The 19,650-nt window shown below is 39.6% G+C and overlaps 1 protein-coding gene across 17 annotated transcripts in view; it reads left to right on the forward strand.

Moving 5' to 3' along the window:
• The first annotated feature begins 2,540 nt into the window (after positions 1-2,540).
• KIF21A (kinesin family member 21A) overlaps positions 2,541-19,650 on the forward strand; it is a 149,883-nt gene continuing 132,773 nt past the window's right edge. For all 17 annotated transcript variants that reach the window (XM_034936028.3, XM_034936029.3, XM_034936030.3 and 14 more), the window contains exon 1: positions 2,541-3,014. In XM_034936028.3, the coding sequence (XP_034791919.1) occupies positions 2,971-3,014 (44 nt within the window). In that variant the 5' untranslated portion in view covers positions 2,541-2,970. The remainder of the gene's footprint in view (positions 3,015-19,650) is intronic.

The raw sequence follows: 19,650 nt of genomic DNA on the forward strand, positions 1-19,650 counted from the left end.
ACTTTAGAAATTTGGGGAAAAATTACTGACTAGGTCATTAATGAGAATTTGAATTTCTACACTGCCTCTTCCTGAAACCATGTGCAATATGAACCCAAAGCCACAGCTGTTATTGGTGCTAATATTTTGTCCAGAAGTTCCAGCCTGGTGTCTTGGGACTAAAGTTGGCCTGAGACATATTTTGACTGGTTTGCAGCACATGTAAATATTGTGCTGAATTAGTCGTTGGTGTTTAAAACTAAGGAGTTTTTTCATAAAGATCTGTTTTTCTCTTTTTCTTGAGAAGCAACATATATACAAGAAATAAAAATCTTGGCAGCATTGGATTTGCATTTCATCAAGGCAATATTCAGCCAGAGCTGAGGATGGCCACCGCCTTTGGAAGGGGCCTGTGTCTCTATTTTATGATAGTCCTCACCTTTATCATAGTATTCATCTTGCTCTGCTCTTTTGAGCTACCTGCCTGGCTCCTGTAGGCATTTGTGTTTGTGACTCCCCTTACTGAGACATATATGTATACTATTGTTATTTAAAATGAGAACTTTTTTTGGCCAGGTGAGGTAGCTCATGCCTGTAATCCCAGCACTTTGGGAGGCTGAGGTGGGCGGATCACTTGAGGTCAGGAATTTGAGACCAGCCTGGTAAACATGGTGAAATCCCATCTCTACTAAAAATACAAAAATTACCTGGATGTGTTGGCACATGCCTGAAATCCCAGCTACTCCGGAGGTTGAGGCACAAGAATCCCTTGAACCCCGGAGGAGGATGTCGATGTCGCAGTGAGCTGAGATCACACCATTGCATTCCAGCCTGGACGACAGAGCGAGACGCTGTCTCAAAAAATAAAATAGGCTGGGTGTGGTGGCTCATGCCTGTAATCCCAGCACTTTGGGAGGCCGAGGCGGATGGATCACAAGGTCAGGAGTTCAAGACCAGCCTGGCCAATATGGTGAAACTCTGTCTCTACTAAAAATACAAAAATTAGCTGGGCATGGTGGCACACGCCTGTAGTCCCAGCTACTCAGGAGGCTGAGGCAGAAGAATCGCTTGAACCCCGGAGGCAGAGGTTGCAGTGAGCCGAGATCACGCCACTGCACTCCAGCCTGGTGACAGAGCAAGACTTTGTCTCAAAATAAAATAAAATAAAAAAACTTTTTTAAAAAAGAGGATCTTAATTATACAAATTTCTCTTTAGTTTTCTTGTTAAATGTGCTGGGCCATTCTTGCTTTCCTTGCAGCTTTCATCAACAAAAGAAGCAAGGTGGCCAGCCCAGATCCACCCAGATATGGGCTTGCCAGGGCAGGGTGAAATGCAGCTCTGATTTGTTGATGGATAAATTTTGAGGCTAGGAAAGGCCCTCCAAAGAGTAGCCAGAGGAGAGCTTTCCCACCAATTTGATCTATAGATGGATACTCAGCATCTCTGCCCTCTTTACCTCCCAGTTACATGTCTGTTAAGATTTAGGGGTAGTGAGATTAAGGGACAGAATAAATTTAAAACTATCTATAATTATATACCCCATCGGCCTTCCCATGGGTTTAAATCATCAAACACTTCTTGTTTTTCCCAAAGTGTTGCAGCCTTCTCTGAGCCACACTGCTGTATCACTGCTGAACAAGATGATTAGGTATGTGATTGTAGATTGCAGGCATTTGAGGTAGTGCCTTTATTTGGATAGTGCCATTTAATTTGTGATACTATTTTGTATGAAGCCACATGTTTGTTTATAGAGATGTATGGAGCAGTCCACAAAAGATACTCTGTGGCAAAGCTAATAAAGGCTGTTTCCACAGAGCTATCTGAAGGCATGTGGAAGCACAATAGTGACAAACAGAAACCACAATGGGTCAATGTTGAGAGAATCCTGGGATTGGGAGGTGCTTTTTAAAGGCCAGAAGGGAAAGAAAATCAATTTGGAAGGATTTACTACACAGCAGGTCTTGGTGGATATATTCAGTTCTGGGAACACTTGGCAGTACCAGGGTGCAGTTCATTTACCAGTGTACAAATGATTGAACAGAAAAGCATTCAGGAGTCTCGAGTAAATCATTTCCATATCCCACCCGAGCTGGTAAACGGGCGATGAACTGTAGAACAGCCCAGCTGTCCAGAGACAGTGGACAAACCCGGGAGTCCGTTTAGCATGAATGACCGACTCCGGGGAGGGAGGAGGGAGGGCGTTCAGCTGGGGGCTAGGGAAGGGGGTCAAAGTCCAAGCTGCAGAGAGGACAATAAGGCTATGCGTGGGACACAAAGCCGAACCGCAGCAGCAGCTGGCTGGCTCCCGGCGCGCCGCTGAATCAAGCTTCGATTTGAGAAGGGACCTGGCAGCAGCGCGTGCACTAGCTGCTTCCTTCTCCCAGAAGAGCCTGGAAGGGCGCACAGGCTGGTCGCCCTCGGGCGAGGGCAGCCGGCGGCAGGCATCCCTCCCCCTCGCCTCCCTGCCCAGCAGCGCCAGGCAGTGTCCCGACGAGGGCAGGGCGGGGCGCAGGCTGGGGGAGGGCGAGGTGGGGCCGAGCCGCGCGGCGGCGGCTGACGCAGTGCGGGGCGAGGAGCCCGGAGCGCCCTGGCGGGCGTGGAGTCCCCAGCCTGGCCGCTGGGAGGCCGCGTCCCCACCGGAGGGGGCAGGGCGCACTCACCCGGCCGCCCTGAGGCCGCTGGCGGCCTGTTGGCTTCTCCACAGGCGCGCTCGCCGTTCAAGCGCGCTTTGTCCCCGCCCCAGATCCTGGGGGGTGAGCGGTGGAGAAGGGGCGGGCGCCCGCGAGCCGTGAATCACCTCCTCCTCTTGCTGCCTCAGCGCCGCCGCCACCTTTCCATTCAGTCGCCCAACATGGCTGGAGCGCGGCGGAGGTGAGCCGGCCGCCCGCCCGCAGACGCCCCAGCCTACTGCGCCCGAGTCCCGCGGCCCCGGTGGCGCCTCAGCTCTGCGGTGCCGAGGCCCAACGGCCCGATCGCTGCCCGCCGCCAGCATGTTGGGCGCCCCGGACGAGAGCTCCGTGCGGGTGGCTGTCAGGTGAGGACGGTCTGCCGGCGGCGGGCGGCGGGCGGTGGGCGGCGGGTTGAGGGCGCGGCAAGGACCTGGCTGTGGCGCGGAGCACCGGCTACCGGGGTGGAGCGACCTGAGGGGCGTCCCGGCCGGGTTCGGCGGCTGAGGAAACTGAGGCAGTGAGTCCCCGCCGGCCTGGCACGCGCGGCCGGGTGCTGGCAGGGCGACTGCGACGCCCTCATGCCGTCTGTGTTTGCAGGTGGCTGGCGGCTGCGCGGCGCCGGGTCCCTGGGGGGCGTCTTGACTTATCTGGGGGAAAAGCCCTCGTCACTCCCCTCCGTCCCCTCGCGGGATCAGTCACCTCAGGTCTGGCCGCCTTGGGCTATCGCCTGTCCAGGAGGAGCTGCCTGTGCGCGGGGCTGTGGTGTTCTTTTTTATTAGTTCTAGAATGTCTGTCATACGTGTCCATGCAGCTCCGGCCTTCCCAGGCAGGAGACAAAGCATCTGACTGTCAGCGCCGGCGACCGCAGGGCCCGCCGCGCGCCCACTCGGGTTCTGATGTCTGTGCAAATGGGACATCTTTTTCAGCATCACGGGGATCTAGACATGCCCCCGCGTGTGGGTAGAGGAGACAGATCTAGCCTCTTGGGTGTTGGAATGGGAGTGGAATTTAAGGTAAAATCCACTGGGGAGAGGTCTACAGAAGGAAGAAAACTCTTTAGCCAGAGGAAGGGTGAAATGGGTGACTGTGTGAAACATACTGACATTAGGCAGGGTGGATACAATGTAATCGTAACGTTACCCAGGCCAGGGTGTGAGTCTGGAAATACTAGGTACATCCTAGTATTGAAATTATATTTCGGCCAATGACAGGCACGAGTATTCGATGTAATTTCGGCTGTTTTGATACTTATCAAGAAGGAAAGCTCTGATAGTTGCTCATGGAAAATTGCAACATCATCACACTGTGTGAAAAATTAATGAAGCATTCATCCTAGAGTAAGTGCTTGGCTTTCACAGCTCTGAGAGTCTACTGTTAATTCACTTCTCCTTATTTATGCTTTAAGGATTATAAAAATAATCTACACTCCAAGGAATTAGGAACTATTAACAATCTCCCAGTCTTGTAGTCTTTCCAGAAAATTATTCTAAAAATTCTCCCCTCTAAACATTTCTATAGTTACTATTTTAGTGACACATCTTGGGTCAGGCGTAGTAATGGCTGTTTCGTATACTTTGTATCTTTAATTAACTTAAATAATAAAATGAGTTTTTAAGTGTTTTTTTTTTTTTTTTTTTTTTTTTACCACCCAGGGAGGTGACAAAATTTTATGACTGGTTAGAATCAACTGTTATAAGGCTTTTGAAGTTTTAATTAGGCCTTCTTCGTTATTCTAGGGCTACTTATCCAATTGTTAGATTAGTCTGTTTCTCCTATTCACTGCTACTACCTCTCTTTTGGCCCTTTAATACCAGTTAATGACTGCACCAGGGTGGAGAAAGGGGAAGGAAAAAGACAGAAAACCCAATAAGAGGCAATTTTGTTAGGAGATCTGATCAAGGCAAGTGAAGAAGGTGCATAAAATATTACTGAAAACAGACAATTTGTCTGTTTTTAGACGTTTGAGATTTTTATATGTGAATTCTCTAGACTATCACAAGGCAGTTTGTTGACCATTCTGTTAAATCCGATGCTTCTTTGCCTGTAGAGCCATGGATGACCCTAAAGTGATGCTGACTGATAAATCACTTGTATTTTGTTTTGGTGTGTATGTTAGGACTTTTTAGGTGAATGAATGTGGGTTTGATTTTTGGGGAAAGGCTTTATAAAAACTTCAACATAACTTAGTAAGCCATATTGTAAAGATTCAATTTGTTGAATTCAGGATTCCTTCCTTCCTTCCTTCTTTCCTTTCTCTTTCTCTCTTCTTTCCTTTCTTCTTTCTTTTTTTTGAGATAGGGTTTTGCTGTGTCACCCAGGCTAGAGTGTCGTGGTGCCATCATAGCTCACTGCAGCCTCAACCTCTTGGGCTCAAGCAATCCTCTAATCTCAGCCTGCTGAGTAGCTGAGATCACAGGCATGTGCCACCCTGCTTGGCTAATTTTTATACATTTTTGTAGATATGGGGCCTCCCTATGTTTCCCAGGGTGGTCTTGAACTCCTGGGCTCAAGCCGTCCCTCCCAAATTGCTGGGATTACAGGCATTAGCCACTGCGCCTGGATAAATCGGGGATTTCTTTCATTAAATACATTGTTCTCTGAACAGAGCTACCTTGTAAACTTACTTTATATAGGATAAAAATAGCTTATACTCATATAGCACTTTAGTATTTATAAAGTGTTTGGACTTATATTGTTCATTTATAACCATTATTTATTGAAGATATATACCCGTCTCTGTTATCCTGATTTCTGGGCTAAAAGTAGTGGTAATTGTTTGACTTATACTGTGTGCCGGGATTAGTGCTGTGTTAAGATGTTTTATCTCATGTAAAGTCTTATTTATTTCTCATAACAATCTGTGACTTAGGTCCTGTTATTATGGCCATTTACAGATGAGGCACAGAAAGATTAAGTAAACCATCCAAAGTTAAATTGGTAACAAATGAGAGAGCCAGGGTTCCAACCCAGATAGCTTGACTCAGTAGCCCAAGTTCTTAACCATTAACCCTGCAGAAGTGAGAGGCAAGAACATGGCTTTGCAAAGTTTCACTTAGCTTTGGGTCAGTTGCCTGTTCTTGATTTTGTATTAGTTCATTTACAAATGAATGGCTTTCACAGGTTATTCATATTTTGATATTGCTAGAAAAGATAGAACTAAGACAGGACCTGAACTTACTAAAATATTTCCTCAAATTATTTAATCTTTCCAGCTTCCTGTTACCCTACCCTTCAGTTTGAGAAGGGTTCCTCAGCAGAATAAATAAATCAATACAAAATCGTGTGTCTATATACAAAATCAACAAAAGCATTTGACCTGCTTTTTTCCTTTAATGAATAATATAATTGTGGAAATGCATCCTAGAGGTGCTTATGTTTTATTAGAGGTTTATTAGTATGTTAAAGCTGATGACTCTATTGTAGATTTCTCAAGATAAGGAAATGGGTCATTTAAGGCTTTGGGAGAAAGATGTTAAACAGAAAGATTCTCATTTAGGGAGAACAATTTTTATTCAATTTCCAAAAATACCTTTTTACAGTATATTTGAGATGTTCTGTGGGGTTTCTTTCATTGAGATAGATATGGATTTGGATAACAGCCCTTGCTATCCAACCCCATGTGGCTATTAAGTGCTTGAATTATGATTAATGCTACTGAGGAACTAAATTTTTAATTTAATTTAAATGAGTTAAAATTTAAATTTAAAAACTGGTCCTTCATCCAGTTATCATAAACTTTTAAGTATATTTCGAACAACTTGGATCTACTTTTTCAGCTGTAAAGTTTTGAAATCGAAATAGTGATACAAGTATTTCTGATGAAAATTTAGTGTACGTATTGACTAGAACTGTAAGTGTAATAGATGTACATTGGCTTTCAAAGACTTACTCTGAAGAAATGAATGTAAATATTTCAATTCTTATATTGACTGTATGTTGAAATGATAATACTTTGCTTACATTGAGTTAAATAAAATATAATTAAAATTAACTTTCACATTGTATGTGTCCATTGGATACCACTGCACTATAACTTAAAAATGTGAGGAATACATTTAGAATAAAACTTTTCACAGACACCCCATCATGGACTAATCACATCCTTCGATTAAGAAAATACTAAAATATTGGGTATCTGGTTTTAGAGTGGATATGCATGTACGCACACAAGTATATATATACATGTAAGATGTAAGATGTGATTCAACAGCAACACTTTTTTTCCTCTGAGTTCATGGGTGTAGGAAGGTATGGATTTTGACTCAATAATCAGGTAGCTGATTTCCTAGGAAATGTGGTAAGTTGAATGGATGGCTTAGATAGATGCTGCCAACAAAAATGAACAATAAAGTACAATGTAGAATCTATTCTTATTATCTAAGTATACTGAATTTAACCAAACAGTTAACTCAAAATGATAAAGTCAAACATTTCACATTCTAAATCTAATACATTATGAGAGGATGTGTTCCTTTCTCTTCCTTATCTCTTCTGACACGATAACTTTGAAATGTTTTTCCTTTCCAAGAACTTTAGCTTGCAAAATATGTCAAGAGTTTGGTGAAAATGGGAGATACAGAAAGGACCTTTGTGTTTTTGTGTTATTCTCTGTATATAGAAACTAAAATTTCCTTGCCTGGCTTTATCAGAGAACTGTACCTATCCTTGACAGTGAGTTTGGATTAGTGTGTAATGTGGTCTAATTTATGTTTCAGTTTGCTAGGTTTTCACCTTACCAAAGCAATTTAAGGAGTGGCATTGCTCAGCAGGCTTAGGGGCTATTTGGACATTCAGAAGCTCAGTTTTAGGTCTGTCACTGGCACTTATTTGCAATGTGAGCTCACTATACTTTTCTTTTTCCCAATGCTGGTTTGTCAACCTAAGGATATTAAGAGTTGTAAGAACTTTTCATGTGCAGTCTGTTAAATATGATTTTAGTTGTTGTTAGTCAAACTGCAGGCACTAATGATGCCTCTATATTAACTGGAAGGAACTATTTTAATATTTCACACTTGACTTTCCTAATAATATAATTTCTTTAGGTATCCTTATTACTGAAGAAGAAACATGTAGGCTGTAATGGTCTCTTTGTCCCATTCTGGTTATAATACAAATGAATAATATTTTATTGGCTCTACATTAAAATCCTATCAGATAGCCTGGGCAGCTGTTATTATCTCTGTTTTACAGAGGAGAAAAATGTGTCTCAAGGTTTATTCACCACTAAGTAACAGAATTGGAACTCAAACTCAGGTTTCTGATATCTATTGCTGTGCTCTGAAACATACTTCCAAATGTTTTAAAAAATTTTACTTAATAATTTCAATGTAATAAGGATCTTTTAAGTTGAAACTCTAGATATACATGTGAGGTAAATTATTCGAAACAGTTTAATGTTCAAAAAATATGGAAGCAAATGAGTAAGACCTCTGAGAAACATTTATTTTATGGAAATAGATGGTTATTTGGTGTTTGGTTATTTATTCCTTTCATCCTTAATACAACAAATCTTTAAGTGCCTATTACATGCCAGACACTTTCCTACCACAACACACATGACGTATGTTGTCCTTGCTTTCATGGAGCTTAGATCTAGCAGTACAATGCTTTTTAAACACACGAAATATATGGGAATGAACACACAACAGAATCAATAGCACATACCAGAAATGAAAGATAATTGTTAGATTTGAGTTTTTGTTTCTCTCTTATTTTTCTCAATGACGTTTTTTAGTTCATACATTTCTCACAGACAATGATACAAAATGCCAATGCATTAGGAGGATATTCCTTATATCATGCCCTACTTATATGTCTTTGTATTTGGATGAGGAGTAATGGAAATGAAAGAGAGTAGACTGAAAAGCCAGCAGATAATGCAAGTAGAAAGTCAATGAAATAATTTCATTTACAAAATGTGGGTTGATAGTCATTCTTCAGATATGGTTTATTAAGTAGTGGACCTGTTTGTTATTTGGGACTCAATGGAACTTCAGGTTTCATGTCTAATTATTACTACCCCTTGAGCTCTTGCCATCTTACCTGCTAATTGGTTAATATTTTGATGCCTAATTATGGGGTAGTGAATGATGCACTAGAAATTCCAGTTTAGTGAAACCATGAAAGCAGAAATGATCGTAGCAGTTAATACTATAATATGCCCAATCTTCCAATTCTCATCAGTTTCTCCTCAAATAAATTGACTTGGAATATGCATTGTTTTAAGTGTTTTTCCCCAAGACATGTTACAGCTCAAAGATGAGTCTTGGACTTATAAATAGTTGCTTTCTGTCAAAATCACATGTGGCCTGACATAATCTGAGTTTCAGATTAGGAAGAAAAACATATCAATAAAAATGCACGGCAGATGATAGTATTTGTTTGCTGTATATCATTAGAACAATTTTATTCAAAATAGAACAAAGTTGTTGTTATTTTCACTGCTTCTCTTTGGAAAGGGGATTTGTGGATTCAACTTGGTTTCCCAATGGATTAACTATTTAATCTTCTCAGAGTGTTAAAATAGTTTTCCCGTGGCTCAGGCATTATTTGAAGCAAATGACAGCCAAGCCAAAGGGACAGTTTTCATGATACCATACAATTATTATGAGATCTTTCTGAAGGTTTAAGAATAATTTTTGAGGTTACCTTGTTCTTTTTTTGCAATTATTAAAAATGTTTAAAGCTGGCATTGTGGTGTGTGTCTGTAGTCCCTGCCACTTGGAGGCTGAGGTGGGAAGATCGCTTGGGGCTAGAAATTCAAGGCTGCAGTGTGCTGTGATCACTCCTGTGAATAGCCACAGCACTCCAGCCTGGGTAACAGTGAAACCCTGTCTAAAAAAAAAAAAAAAAAAAATATATATATATATATATATATATATATATAAAATATAGTAAACCCTTATAATTATTGATGAGATAGATTTTAAAGTTGAAAGGGATCTTGAAAGGATTAATTGGTTGAGGCCCCTTCTTCGAGATAGTTGAGGTGTTAGAGGCCCAGAAAAGTTAAAAGGAATTGATTGAGGTCACATGACTAGTAGCTCAAGTCTTCTTGATTAGTGCTGTGGATTTTCTAGGACTTCGTGTTTTGCTAACATACATCGAAGAAATAATTTTTATATTAAAATAACCTACAATTTTAATCCCTTAAGCATTCCTTATATAATTTTAGTTTGACATTTAGATAAGGTCGCTCACTGTCAACCCATTATTTTGACTTTAGAAGCACCTCAGTAGTAGGAACTTGATCAGTGATTCTAACAAAGATCTCTCAGAAGTAAAGGGAGAGGAACCGCAGGGGTAGAAACCCAGGTCTGAATTTTGAGGTTTCTGGTATATTAAAATATAAAGAAATGCCAGAACTGAGTTATAAAAAAATGTAGACTGTTTTTAACATTTGCAAGTAGCACATTAATGCTTTCACAACAACCACAGAAATAAAATTCATATGTAGTCTAATTTGAAAATAATTTTAAACATGTAAATAGAAATTCTTTAGTGAATTCCAGGCCTGAGACATGTGGCTTCCCTGCTTCCTCCCACTTTGGTTCTTAATACTTTACTCCAACAGACTAAAGGATTATGGCACATTGCAGTAATAACAACCTCACTAAACGGAAGGTGGCTGGAGTGTGGGGTGGGCATGGGGTGGAGTGAGGCGTATTTTTTGGCATCTGGAATGGAAGATGGAGGCAGAAATCTGAGTGGTTTAAAAAGACCTCCTTTTGAGTGTTACTTCACTAATTAGGTGGTTCTTAACCAGACCCATTTCAGAAGGAAATACAGAGTACATTTTGATTGTAATGGAGGCCTGTCACCCCAAAAGCATCCTAAATCCCACATCTACACAAAGCTTTTCTAGACTGATGTCATGCAGAAAAATTTCTGCCATTTGGGGTCTTAGACCTGCCATATATGATTCTTCTTTCTCTCCCTCTGAAATTCCAATAGGAAATGGCTTGAAATGTTCAAAAACTCAAAGAATATTTAAGCACTATTACAATAGAACATTTGAAGGACATTGGATTATTGACTTGAGACAAGTAGATATCTGAGTTCCCAGACTGTAATAAAGGTCATTCAGGATTTAACCCCAGGGTCAATCTACTTGGGCACATCCATCTGCTTCTTCAGTAAGAGGAAATAACCAAGAAAAATGTTCAAACTTAGTTGTGGAATGGTGGGGATCATGGACCCACCCAGAGGCTAAAAACATCAAGGACAGCTCAAGGTTTATTCCCCATTTTTTGGGTATCTTAGTGTGTAGTAAGATGTTACCTTTTGAGACTGGATTTGAATTATTCTCAACTTTGGAGAGTTGTGTCTGTCACGTAGGCCTGATAATATCATAGATCTCTCAATATGATGAAGGAATTACATTTTTTTCAGAATAGATATCCACATTATTTGATACAACTACTAAGTCAGCTAGGAGTTGTTCTAAATAAGTCTTTATCTTTCAGCAAGTGGGAACAAGAGACCTTGGAGAGTCAAGCTGTAGTTTATTATGATGTGGCATATTGATCACATGGTACTAATGAGGCACAGGGCATCTCTAGCCTCAATTGTATTCCTTCTTATTTACTTTTTTGGATCAAAGTTCATTCATATAATATATAATTAATGAGTGTTCATTGTGTACTGGAATCACATAAGCTGGAGGCATTAAAGTAATTGAAGGCAATGTGCTATAATAAAATGAGCATTGCATGGTTAGAAAACTGTTTTGGTTTAGACTCTTACCCCTGATAAATTTGGTTTTCCCTCAGTAATTCTCCCCTGGATTTGAGAAAGGATCATGAGACAACCATGTGAAAGCACTTGAAAAATGGTTTTTATACAAACATAGGTAGTAATATTATTAGATAAAGTTGGTATAACCAACTGTTATGGTTTGAATGTGTCCCTCCGAAAGATCATGTGTCGGAAACTAATCCCCTATGCAACAATGTTGGGAAGTGGAGCCTAAGAAGTGATTAGTTCATGAGGGCTCTGCCCTCATTAATGGATTAATGTCATTATTGAGGGAGTAGTTTCATTTTCTTGAGAGTGGCTTTGTTATAAAATAGTTTAGTCCCCTCTTGTTCTCTTGTGCATGCTCTCTTTCCTTCTGCCTTCCGCCTTAGGATGAGGCAGCAAGAAAGACCGTGCCAGATGCAGGCCTCTTGACCTTGGAGTTCCCAGCCTCCAGAACTGTAAGAAATACATCTCTGTTCATTATAAATAACCCAGTCTGTGGTATTTTGTTATAGCACCACAAAATGGACTAGGACACCAACGATGGGCATGTTGATTATATTCCAAACTCTAGCAATTGGATTAGTTATTCTCTGATGTACAACCTATAACTTGAATTTGTAAAGTGCTTTAAAGATGTCTGTATCTGGTATCTGTTCTTTTGCTTTTTGAGTATCTCTTACTTACACCACTATAAGTGATATAACAGTATATATAAATACTTCCAAGATCCTTATTCTATCTAGTCTCCCCGTTTTCTTTTGCTTTCAATATATAAATTACATGCCATACTGCTCTACTCTATCAAATTCATCCTTTTATAGTTTATTAGAATTCACTATTTTTATTCTTTCTTTTTCCACAAAGCCTTTTAATTAGTATAGTTCTTCGTGTTTGTAAAGTTACTAGCATATCCTTTGTGAGATTAACAGTAGTTTTGAGTTATACTTTTTACTAGTTGCTTAACCTAATGTAAGAGAATGGTAACTAAAGTGGATAGTAAAAATGTGAATTTTCCTTCTGAATTAGGTTGCACCAGATTTTTGGAAATATTTCTAATGCTTTCCTTTTACTTCCTTTCATCAACCTTGGCAAGAAGTATTACACTAGGCTGTGGATTAAAGAGCACTGTAAGGGGTAAACTGAGTAAAAGGAGCAGAAGTAATAATATAAAAATTTTAATTATACATTAACTTTTTTGATAAATTTTTTTTTCTGGGACCTGGAGCTACTGGGGCAATGTGCCTGCAATACTCATTAATAGAACTTATATAAAGACTTGCCTGAAGGCATTTTAGAACAAGACTGATATTTAGAACCAGCAAGTATATCTTGTAAGCCTGTCTGAAAGTATATCTTGTAAGCCTGTCTAATGATCTTAAATCAGTTTATAATTCCATAAGAAAGTTATTTTTATTCAGTTTTTTCCTATTATTGAAATAGGTTAATCACATTAGAAAAATTATCAGGAAAAGATAAGAAAAACAATCATAATTCCCTAATACAATTACTACTAGCATTTTGCTATATTTCTTTTTAGTCTGTTTTAATATGTGTACCTACAGTTTTTTGAAATTGTTGTAATCAGTATGTTGATACCCTTTAGTAGCTTGATATTTACCCCTCTAACACATAGCATAAGAATTTGTCCATCTTGGTCCTCGTGTGGTGGCTCACGCCTGTAATCCCAGCACTTTGGGAGGCTGAGGTGGGCGGATCACTTGAGGTCAGAAGTCCGAGACCAGCCCGGCCAGCATGGTGAAACCCTATCTCTACTGAAAATACAAAAATCAGCTGAGCATAGCAGCAGGCACCTGTAATCCCAGCTACTTGGGAGGCTGGCGGAAGAGAATCACTTGAACCCGGGAGGCCGAGGTTGCAGTGAGCTGAGATCATACCACTGCACTCCAGCCTGCGTGATAGAGCCAGGCTCTGTTTTAAAAAAAAAAAAGAATTTGTCCATCTTTATATTAAGGAAGGGCATTTTGAGTAACATGCTAAATATTATACACCATCTGCTTTATTTCAATAACTCAGTACAATATGCATTAAATTCAATATATCAGTGATTTAATTGACATGACTTTATTGTTTAGTAAGGGCATTAATTTCATTTTTATAGGAACTATGCTGTCTCCTTTGATTCTTTATAATGTTTCATTTCTACTGATGAACACTGACTTTACCAAAGAGTGTTTATTGGAATTGATGAGAGTGAATAGTGCTGCTCACCCAGAATATATGGGTAAGCATTATGGTACTGAGGATGTTTTCCAGAAAAAGATATATTGATATTTAATTTTAACTTTTCACCTATATCTATGTAAAGACACAATGTATTAGGATGAAGTAGATATTTTCCCAGCACATTATTCCAAGCCAATGATGGTAAATCAAACACAAGACCATAACTAGTTCATGTTTCTTGAAAATAAGTGAGTTTCTAAGGTGTTTATTTTGCTTGCTTTCAACTCAGTTCAACACAAAACACTTCTCTTTGAGTAGCGTGTTGGTCTGTTAGTCTTCACCTGTCCTGTCCTAAAGTGAAGGTTGGCAACTGCTAATTAAACATGAGATTGCAGATTTCATTCCTGGTTATTTGACCTGCCATTTGAAGTTCCTTAATTCCAGTGTGACATCTGTGACATTTTCAAGTGTCAATTTAGGCAATACAATATGAGGCTTTTGAATTTTAGTTTGCTAACTTGCCCTTAGATTGGCAACAGATTCCATCTGTCCTTGATAATATTCTTATCTATTTTGTTACATGAGAGGAATTGGATCTTCTGTTGCCTCTGTAGCAGATTGGGTTTTGGTTTCTTTAGTTAGCTTTGGCTCTAAATTTTTTATTAACTTTATATAACCTAATCATAATTTTTCACAAGTGTGTGTTCTATGACATCAGGCTTCCTTTGAATTCCTGTCTTGCTTAACTTTTTTCAGATGAAGTTCTTCATGCCCCAAGTGGACAAACTCAGTCTTTCCTGAGTTTCTGGGTCAGTCCTCAATAAAGCCACAAGTAAATCACAGCAGTAGTTTTGTTCCACCAACCCATTAGTGTGAAATTTTTTGGCTGCTACTCCAGACTTATTATTAATTATTCCTGTGCTTTTAGGATCATAGCCTTCCCTTTAACCTCCTATTTTACTTGTCCAAACTTGGCTTTTGTCTTGGTTTCCTGATTTAGATCTCTTTCCCCGTGTCTTGAATCCAAACCCACTTGACAAAGTGAAATTATTGAAAGCCCCCTCTCTGTGGAGAGGGAAACTTGTCCCCTTTTGTCCCAACTGGGGTCTCCTTCAACTCATGTGGGCTGCACAGAACTGGCAGCTGCCGCCAGAGTTATTCCACTTGTATACATAGGCTGGCACTGATCTGTTCTAGGTCATCTCTGGACATTACTTCACTTCCATGCCATCCAGTTTAGTTGTCCAGCTTTCTACTTTACCCCATTCAACCTGGAGGCCCTAGGATGTTTTGAGACTAAAATCACATGGGATCTAGAAGCTGTGATTTCCATGTGTGTCTCAGTCCATTTTCTGTTGCTATAACAGAATACCAACAGGGACGACTTATACAGAAAATAAATTTATTTAGCTCCTGGTTCTGGGTGCTGACATCTGATGAAGGCTTTCTGGCAGCATAGTACCATGGTGAAGGACATCACATGGCAAGAGGGAGGGTGTGTGTCTGCTCAAGTCTTCTTCTTCTTACAAAGCCACTAGTTTCATCATGGGGGCCTTCCTCTATGACCTAATCTAATCCTTATTATCTCCCAAAGGCCCTACCCTCAAACAACATAATGAATTTGGGGATTAAGTTTCTAATACATGAAATTTGGGGACACATTCAAATCATAGCAGTATGGGATTGACATGAAACACACACACCAAAACATAAAATCCACTAAGGAGTTGAATGAATCTGCCCAATATGGTATAAAATATATTAATGTTCACAAAAAAATAAATTGATATGTTTCTTTCTTTCTTTTTTTTTTTTTTGAGATGAAGTCTTGCTCTTGTCCCCCAGGCTGGAGTGCAATGGCGCCATCTTGGCTCACTGCAACCTCTGACTCCCAGGTCCAAGTGATTCTCCTGCCTCAGTCTCCCGAATAGCTGGGATTACAGGTGCCTGCCACCAAGCCCGGCTAATTTTTATATTTTTAGTAGAGACAGGATTTCACTACGTTGGCCAGGCTGGTTTTGAACTCTTGACCTCAGGTGATCCGCCCACCTTGGCCTCCCAAAGTGTTGGCATGACAGGTGTGAGCCACCACACCTGACCCTTAATTTTATTTTCTTTTGCAGCATGACTTATGGAAAAAAGCATGGACTTTATTTATTTACGTTTTTATTTTTTTAAGGTTTTTTTTTTTTTTTTTCCAGGGTCTTAGGGTTTTGCTATGTTGACCAGGCTGGTCTGAAACTCCTGAGCTCAAGAGATCCTCCTCCCTCAGTTTCCCGAAGTGCTGGGATTGTAAGCATGAGCCACCGTGCCCAGCCAAGCATGGACTTTAGAATCACAAATATTTGAGTTCAGAATTTCGGATGGCCACTTAACTTTTATGAGCCTTAGTTTTCTCATGTATAAAATAGGGTTAATCCCTTAATCCCTATCTCAGAGGGTTGTTAAGATTGTTAGAATGTTCTTTAGAATTGTTTGTGAGATGTTAGATTCTTTTTTCTTTTTTAGTTTTATCCCTCCTCTTCTTTTTTCTCCTCCTTCTATCTGCTGTTTTCCTCTTCCCCTCTCCATCTACCTGAAACTCTATTTTTCCTCTTCTACGTAATATCTAATAACTAACCATAATTTCTTTCAAAATCACCTTAAGATAGGGTTAATTTCTTTGGTGAGTTCCTGTTTATAAAACCCCACTTTCATCTTGGTTGGTTTCTTTATCCGTGAAGTGGAGGTAATAAGAGTACTAACATAATAGGATCATTATGAGAATTAATTGACATAAAGCACTCAGAATAATGTCTGGCACATAGTAATCCTGAAACGTTAGTTGGGATTAACTTGCAAAAATCTATTTCTTTAACAGAGATTCTTTCTAGTCTTCACTTGGGCCCCCTTTTTACAATTTATTATGTCTGTCTTCAATGATGAAGAAAAGGGATGATAATAGTGCATTTATATTTGATAATATGTGACCTTGATATTACCAGTCAAAGCTATTAGCATTGTATTTATATGATAGAATGGATATCTTGATTTATCTTTAATGAATATGTTGAGTTGTGAAAGTTAAGACTGAGATGATTAAACCCCCTAGAGCAGTTTGAATAAAATGTTTTCTTAATCTTTGTTCTCTGTTGGTATGTGTGTTAATGGAAATTCATTCCTTTTCTGTTTATCTTTGACATGGGGGATACTTATTTATTTCTAGTTGGTTAGCAGGCAAGGTGAGCTCTTTGGCATATTAATCCTTAAACCTCTTAAATATATTGCTTAGTATGTCATTAATCTGAGCACACCTCTACTTATACCAACAAGGTTTTTACTAAGACCCCATAATTGATCACACACACACATACTTTATATTTAAACTATAAGTGAACATCTCATTTCCATGTGTCATGTCTAATTTGAAGTCCTTTTTTTTTTTTTTTTGAGACGGAGTCTCTCTCTGTCACCAGGCTGGAGTGCAGTGACAACATCCCGGCTCACTGCAACCTGACTCCCCGGTTCAAGTGATTCTCCTGCCTCAGCCTCCCGAGTAGCTAGGATTACAGGCATACGCCACCACGTCCAGCTAATTTTTGTATTTTTAGTAGAGCCAGGGTTTCACCATGTTGGCCAGGATGGTTTCGATCTCCTGACCTCATGATCTGCCCACCTCGGCCTCCCAAAGTGCTGGGATTACAGGTGTGAGCCACGGTAATTTGAAGTCATTTTTAAAGATTGACTGAAGTGACAGTTCCTTTGCTAACTTAGCAAAGACATTTGATTAATTTTACTTTTCCTCTTTGTAGTTATGAGACAAGTCATATTGCATATTATAAAAATTTTAATTACCATGGTTAAATAAGAAAAAAATCAATTAACAATTATCTGTGACTCTGTTTTTTCTAAGGATCTTACTCAATAATTGGGTCTTGATTGTTGACACAATAATAGCCACTGAAACCTTTGACTAGATAACTAGTTTTGTTTGGGTTGAAAAACAAGTTTCTGAGAGATAAGGTATCAACAAATGAGGTCTGAAACTTAAATGATCCTGAAAACAACCTTTACTTTTTAAGACAAACCTTTTTAGAAAGCAAACTTGATTGAATTGTTAAAACAAATACCTTTTGAGTCCTTCACAAAAGTTGGTTTACTGTGAAATGAAATACTGTCAGATGGACCTAGAATATTTGTGGTAGACAGTTAAGTGGACTATTGAGGATGACTAAGAAAGCCCTATTTGCTGTCTTTGACAAGGAAGAATCATCCACATATAAGCTATTAGGATAATGAACACAATAGTAGGACTAGACTAAGAATGAACATTCTTCAAAATCATCCCTACCCATACTGCACAACAGAGGCTTATATATTTGAATTGTTTTCTGTGCCTTGTGATGAGAACCATGTTCTCTGTTTACCTTTAGAAAGAAAAAGATATGGCTGGGCGCAGGTGGCTCATGCTTGTAATCTCAGCACTTTGGATCTCTGAGGTCAGGAGCTTGAGATAAGCCTGGCCAACATGGTGAAACCCCATCTCTATTAACAATACAAAAATTAGCTGGGTGTGGTGGCAGGCACCTGTAATCTCAGCTACTCAGGAGGCTGAGACAGGAGAATTGCTTGAACCCAGGAAGTGGAGGTTGCAGTGAGCCCAGGCTGTGCCACTGCACTCCAGACTGGGCAACAGAGAGAGACCGTCTCAAACAAACAAACAAAAAAGATGCAATAGCAGTCATCTTTGTGGTTTGTGGTTTTCTTTTCTTTTGGACTATCAAATATGTTTATTTGCACATTGCATAATTTTCTTTTTACTATTGAATATTTTAAAATGAACTTTGATGATGAAAAGTAATGCTGTTGGACTTTGAGTTCAAATCCCTTCTGTTTCACTGACTTCCTTTGAGGTAGTAGCGGTGTAAAAGTCACCCTGTGAAAAATAACGTTACCCCTCTCTATGAGTCAGGTCCTTTTGTGTGTAAAGTAGATAATACTACTGTTGAGTATATTACAGGCATTTTGGAAAGTACAGCTAGTAAAAATGTAAAAAGAAAGCTATTGCTCCAAGTTCATTGTAGGCACAGCAGAAGTTACTAAAGTATTCCGATATCTAAAGAAACAAAATTTTTAAGGATAATAAGTAACTTCCATCCCTGACCATTCCAATTTATTTCAGCTCAGATCCATTCCATGTGTTTTAATTTAGTTCAGTTCCGTTTATTAGTTACTGAGCCCCACTAGATCAAGTGCACTCAACATAGTTTGATGGGGAAATGCAAGATGATTCAGATAGGGGTTTTGCCCTCAGTCCAGTTGGGAGAGCCTTGCATGTCTACACAAGACCTGATGGCTCTCCCATGAAACATGCCAAAAATGAAGTATGAACACATTATGTGCAAGCTATTAGTTTGCCCCTCCAGCCACTATAATCACATTAGCTACTTTCTCAGACAGTAAAATGATTTCTTAATTTTCTTTCTTTTCTTTTTTTTTTTTTTTTTTTTTTAACAGAGTCTCACTCTGTCACCCAGGCTGGAATGCAGTGGTGTGATCTCACCTCACTGTAATCTGTGCCTGCTGGGTTCAGGCAATCCTTGTGCCTCAGCCTCCCAAGTAGCTGGGATTACCAGCATCCACCACCATACCCAGCTATTTTTTTTTTTTTTTTTTGTATTTTTAGTAGAGATGGGGTTTCACCATGTTGGCCAGGCTGGTCTCAAACTCCTGGCTTCAAGTGATCTGCCCACCTCGGCCTCACAAAGTGCTGGGATTACAGGCGTGAGCCACCGTGCCCGGCCTTAATTTCCAAAATAGTAATGTAAATGCTTCTTAATAATAATATAAGTCCCATGACATCTGGTCTTTGCCTTATCTTTGACATAGCCTCCTTGGTTTATTTGCTTTCTCTTCTCTAATGCTTTTTTAATTTCCATGCTCATTCCATTTTTAAAAATATCTCTCCATGAATTTATTCCTATTTTCATCACATATGTTAAATGCAAATATTTATTGACGACTGTTCATCCACACATACAAGGATATGAGTACACGCATACATGCGTGTACATGTGTGTATACTCACACATATTC

This window comes from Pan paniscus, chromosome 10 (genome assembly GCF_029289425.2).
Source record: "Pan paniscus chromosome 10, NHGRI_mPanPan1-v2.0_pri, whole genome shotgun sequence".
NCBI lineage: Eukaryota > Metazoa > Chordata > Mammalia > Primates > Hominidae > Pan > Pan paniscus.